General features: G+C 33.3%; 1 protein-coding gene across 2 annotated transcripts; it reads left to right on the forward strand.

Moving 5' to 3' along the window:
- The first annotated feature begins 1,590 nt into the window (after window positions 1-1,590).
- On the forward strand, window positions 1,591-5,764 carry LOC107772097 (uncharacterized). Of its 2 annotated transcripts, XR_001644974.2 has the most exons (6): window positions 1,591-2,192; window positions 2,818-2,927; window positions 3,216-3,303; window positions 4,133-4,407; window positions 5,242-5,349; window positions 5,467-5,764. XR_001644974.2 is itself a non-coding variant. In XM_075240784.1 (5 exons), exons 2-4 carry the CDS (start codon window positions 2,906-2,908, stop codon window positions 5,338-5,340), a joined length of 396 nt encoding a protein of 131 aa, XP_075096885.1. In that variant the 5' UTR covers window positions 1,591-2,192; window positions 2,818-2,905; the 3' UTR covers window positions 5,341-5,349; window positions 5,467-5,764. The 2 variants fall into 2 exon arrangements, 1 of the variants encoding a protein (XP_075096885.1); XM_075240784.1 differs by lacking the exon at window positions 3,216-3,303.
- Window positions 5,765-5,990: the final 226 nt, after the last annotated feature.

Consider the following 5,990-nt stretch of genomic DNA (forward strand, 5'->3'; position numbering starts at 1 on the left):
ACTGCGTATTTGATTGAAATCTATTTTCTATCACCATGTTTTGGGTTGAATGTCATATTTGGGCTTCGTGCCAACTGTTTTGGACCCTTAGGGGATTTTTACTACTATTCCTCATTGTTTTGACTTTATACTTGTACTCAGTCATGCTATATTCTATTATTTTTATAACTCAGCCATGTTTATACTGTTTTGACATCTTAAATGATATTTTGAGCTAAGCATCATATTTTACTATGCCCGAGTGGCGTTTAGAGATTTCTGACTGAGTAGGGTCAAGGGCTTGTGTTATGAAGTTATTATGGGATCGAGTTGAGTGCCGTAGCGGTACTGAGCTAATTCATGATTATGAGGCCGAGAGCCTGAGTTGTACGCCACAAGGTGGCTTGATATGAGATCGAGAGCCTATTGATTATGCCACAAGATGGCTTGATATTGCGCTTGGGCCGTAAGGGGTACCTCCTGAAGTTTGTACACCTCCAGCGAGCGCGGGTACCCAATGTGATATGTGATATAGCCCGAGGGGCTGATGTTGTTCCATGTTATTTCCAAAGAGGCTGAGTTTCTGTTGATATTGTGCCCGAGAGGCTGATTTTATGTGTTTATCTTTTCTCGCTGCCTTTCCTTCACTTGTTTAACTGTTAAAAGATGTTTTAAAGAAGTTTTCACTGAACTGAGGTGTTTTTACTAGTTTTTTTCACCATTCTATTGCATTGCATTGATTTTATACTGCCTCTTTGTAGCATTTTGGTGTGTTTTTATGTGTTTTCTTATCGCTCAGACTTAATAACTTACTTCATCCGAAAGATTAGAGGCAGGATCCACAAGCTCGGTAAAGAATGATTTTGGAATATCAATTCCAGCTAATCTGAATGGATTGGAATTATATTTACTGGCATCCGTCTCCAACCACTCTATAAATCTTTGCATCAAACCACTGTCTTGATTAACATAATTGAAGAGACACCTTCGTGTAGTCTTTCCTACTTTCTAATCTTTCCCCTTTCGCTTTGGTTTAGGAATGACGTAAGGAGATCTCAACCAAATACTCTCCACACGAATCTTTTTTCCTTTTTTATCTGGTTTTCTTTCTGCTTGCTCTTCCTGCTGTTCCGGCACAGCTAACTGCTGCTGCTCAGCAGCAGGGGAAGATTCCACATCCATGGTGGCAGATACTTGACCAACTTCCTATTCACTACAAAAAAATAGCGTTTAGCAACGAATTTTAGCGACAAGCCATATTCTGTAGCTAAATAACGACGGATTAGTGACGGATTATATAGTTTGTCGCCAAATAAGCTAAAAAAGATTTAGTATGAAATATAGCGATGAATTAGTGACAAATATTTATATCCGTCGCTAAAATTTGGCGCTAAAAATTGGCGCCTTTATTTTACCTACCAATTTAGCGACAAAAATGGGGCGACAAAATTATTAAAATATAGTAACAGAGTTAACGACAGAAGTCTGTCGCTACCTTTATTTTACTTAGAAAAAAGTTCCAAAATTAGTTGCGACGGAAATTTTGTTGCTAGATTCTTAAAAATAAATTTTCCAAGTTATTATTAGCGACAGAAATGTATCCGTAGCTATTTTCGTTGCTAGTTTTTTAAGTTTATCTAGGGCACAAATCTTCCTACAGACTCATTCTCTCCTCTCTATCAAAGTCGCTATTTTTTTTTACCAACGAACGAAATTCCAATCTGCAGCACCAAAGCTTAAAAGCAAGGTAGTAAATGCTTGAACATTTTTACCATCTATCAAAGAGGCAATAGTAGACATAGTAACAAAATTCCAAAATAGAAACAGAAGAAAAAAATGCGACGACAGCAACCAAACTTCACAACAATTTTTGGAAGAATTTTATGATTGTAACAACCGACCAACAAGGGTCAAGAGGTTGCCGGAAAATTAAAAGTCACTGAACCTCCATTCTTTTGGCCAGATCATCACATTTCTGGCATGAAAATAATAAAATGACCAAACGATATCAAGGTGAAGTTGCTTTGACAACAAATAGCGCTGAAACAGTGACCAAATAGAGGCTCAACGTGTCGCTGGAGTTTGAGTTTTGACTGGTCAGATCTAGTCGTTTCCATCTAGATTTAGCCATTCAGCCATCCAGATCTAGTTGAAAGCCATTATTTTTACTATTTTTGCACTTTGTTTGCACCATTACTCTTATCTTTGTTCAGGTAAACATTCTCTTTTCTATTTTATTTTTTCTTTCTCTTGAGGAATTTTGATATAGTAACTTGATTTTCATACTTTTGGGTCAATAATAAATTGATATGATTTTAGGGTTTAGATTTCAGTATTTTTTTAGGGATTTACGTTACTAATAAATTGATAAGATATGTTCCAGCAAGAACTGGTTTTTACATCCTTGATTTTATGGGAAAAGTAAAAGTTGTATTGAAAATTATAGTTTTTACATCCTTGATGTTAGCTATGTGTTTTAGTTTTTATAAAGAAAATGGGAGTTCAAAGATTTGTATTCTATTGAGTATTTCAAAGACCGTATGAAAAATGTGTCTATGGTAATGAAAATAATGAAGTGCAGTAGCTAAAGTAACAGAATGAGGGAGAAGAATAATGTTTATTCTGCCATTCTCACTATTCTTGTGTTAGTTACTCTACAAAGTGTATATTGTGACAATTCTTATCGATATTACACTTGGAAAATCATTTATGGAGACATTTAACCTTTCGGCGTCAAACAACATATAAATCTCATTCTTTAAATGTATGTTTGTTGAAATTTCATGGATTCTTATTGATGTGATTTTAACACTATATTTTTGACAATGTTGGTGGCAGGGAATCTTGATTAATGGGCAGTATCCAGGGCCACAGATTGACTGTGTTACAAATGACAATTTGATTATCAGTGTCTACAACTACTTGAATGAGCCTTTCCTCATTTCTTGGTATGACTTATAATTCTGATTGTCATGTGCATTCCTTTATGTTTTATACAATTATTCTTGCAGAGTAAAATGATTTAGAAGTTTTTAGTGCTCTGTTATTTAGTTAATTTGATTGCTGGATTTTAGTACGCAGTGTAAAATAGGGGTAAAACTGATGTAAAAGAAATTTTGAGCTTAATAGCCTAAGAAGTATATGAAGAGTCCAACTACAGAGAATATGTCACACTATTATCACGGCTTCTGCATCTGATAGAAGTTCTAATTGTTAGATTATTGCTTCTATTACAGTAAATCACTTAAAATTCCTGGAGATCAAATATATGTGTACCTTTATATGCAAAACTTCAAGAATTTCCTGAAGATCACAAGCTATCAGGTAGGTGAAAGCTTTTGTCGAATTCAATTGATATGATTTATGTTGTCCTTGATTAAATCATAGTAAATTCAAGTTATCCCAATTCATTGTTAATACCAATTGAAGCTGATAAAAGTACTCGATGAATTGAAGATGCTATCCTTAAAGTGCTCAAGTAAAAAGATAAGTAGACCTCTTAACTCACTTATTTATAGTGCAAAGGCTTGCTCATTAGGTGTTATCTTCCAGGCTGAAGCCTATTCCACCGTATATCGAGCCTCTGATCCTGAAACATCTTAAATTACGTCAAGGGTGGGCTATATACATGAATATGCGATTTTAGATTTTAAGGTCGTAGAACTGTTAAGTGGTTTTAGTGGATATGAAAAAAATAACAATGTAGAAATAGAAACACGAAATCTTCTTCACCTGATACAAAATCTCTCAGTTATTTTTACGTTTATTTGGATAGTCCGAACAATTAATTGACTTTCTTCTTTCTTTTTTGATAGGTATATTATAATACCAATCATGAACCAAATGTAGTGTGCATATTTACTTTGAGCTGAATACTTTTATTAACGATACCAAGAATCTCTTACGTGTAGCTACTATATCTTAGCATCAGCAAGGCATTGCCTAAATTTTGGTGTTTAGTTCTATCTACTATTGAATCTTAAGTATGTCCTACTTTATGCATGCATCCAAGTTTCAAGTTAGTATCATATATACGTTTTCTTAACCTAATACTATTTTCCGTTAGCCCTTGGGCCATTAGCTTCCTGGAATCTTATACTCAACTTTAGTATGTGAATTTCTGTTAATTAATTTCTTTCTCAATTTGTTTCAGGCCTTATTAGTTATCACTCATTGCTTCGCTGGTGTCACATAGATAATGGAACACCTAAACCATCATATAAATGGTGTAGGGTTTTGCTCAAAGTTAGTGGCGAAGCTCGTGCAAGAGGTCATGCACAAAACGTTGACCCCAATGTAAGAAGAGGAAAGTTTCTAGGAGATGATAACATTTTAGAAAATTTATCTGCACGCCCACCATTTATGGAAATACTGTCAGCAGAATTCTCTGAAAGAGTCGACGTTCCACCATTTATGGCAAGGATTCAGGTAAGCATCTTTTTAAGTCTCAATTTAAACAATCCAAGCCTTCTTATTTCATCTGGATGTTCATTTAAGCTACCATAAGTGGTATAAGCTAACTTCCCTTCTTTCTAACATGATTGGTACTAGTCTTCCAAAAAGAAAAAAAGTTAAGAAAACATGAATAAGAAAGTTGTTGTTTGCTAATATTTTGGCATTATTGTATCGGAAATATTTTAATAAGAAAACAGAAATATTTTGGCATTATTGTATCATATATTTTGGTATTATTGTGTCATATATTTTGGCAACGCATATGGTGTGAGGTTGCATCAGTTTTCAACATTTTCTTCTATATTGAGACGAAAATGCATTAATTCTTTATGCGATTGTTTTTGTGAAGGCATGGAAAAGTCTCGAATTTTTGGTGTTGGACAGTGAATAATGTCAGAACACCTACTGCTTTCATATTCTTAACTTGAAGTTTATACTTGGAGATGCTTCAAAAGTTCAAATTATCTTCCAGAATATGCTCCATTTGTACTTGTTTTCTTTTTAAATGAGGTTGATGTGTGTCACTGGAGGTTGGAAGCCTAGTTGTTTCCTCTTTAGATACAAAGATAAAAACTCGTTTTGATTCCTGGAGCATTTATAGGGTGAGGCAATGTTATATTCAGATAAATAAGTAGACAAATAAAGTTAGCATTTTCAACTAGCCTATCCAAAAACTTATAGAAGCTTTCTCACTTTTATCTGCATTTTTCTACTTAAGTTGCTTCTTTTTTTCTATGTTATTTTTCAATCTCATTTTTATACAAACGTCTTTTTTCTAATCTTTTGAATTGAATATATTTTGCATAGGTTGTTAAAAAGGGTCGAGATCCAACATCAAGTGAGATATATTTGCACGCCCATACACATGGTAATTATGGAAAATCTTTTGTTGGTGAGAAATTTTGAATCATACATGTAAGTTAACTTTTTAAATAATTTTATTGAATTTACTTTCATATCTTTTTCATTTTGTAAATTGAATACTCAATATTTTTTAATGTTTCAATTTCACTAATTATTAACTTTCTATAGGAAAAATATCAGGAAATATTACAACAACAAACACAGAGTCAATATGATATTGATAACTTTGATGTGGCAACTACAGTTCCTACCTCTTCTACTGCTGCTAACTTTGATGAGGTTCATGCATTGGGTTCTGATGATGACCATGACTCTCCAGCCTTGCATAGTTAGCCTATTTTGTTTAGACTTTATTGTTGGTACTTTTGGGTATTTTGTACTTAACGACACAGTTATAAGCATTATGCTATATATTTTGGATCTTGTTGAATATTAATTTATATTAATATCAATCACTTTTAATTAAGTGTATTTAATAGCACTTTTATAATATGCTTGAACATGGTACATTTAAAATAATAAATAAATAATAAAATTAAAAAAATTAGCGACAAATATTTTTCGTAGCTAAAATTAATGCATAAAATTAAATCTTGCGACAGATTGACGACAAAAGATTTTTATTGCTAAAAGCAGGATGAACTAGCGACGGATTCTTTCGTTGCTAATAAGAACAAACGACGAAATTTATT

The sequence above is a fragment of the Nicotiana tabacum genome, chromosome 20 (assembly GCF_000715075.1).
Source record: "Nicotiana tabacum cultivar K326 chromosome 20, ASM71507v2, whole genome shotgun sequence".
NCBI lineage: Eukaryota > Viridiplantae > Streptophyta > Magnoliopsida > Solanales > Solanaceae > Nicotiana > Nicotiana tabacum.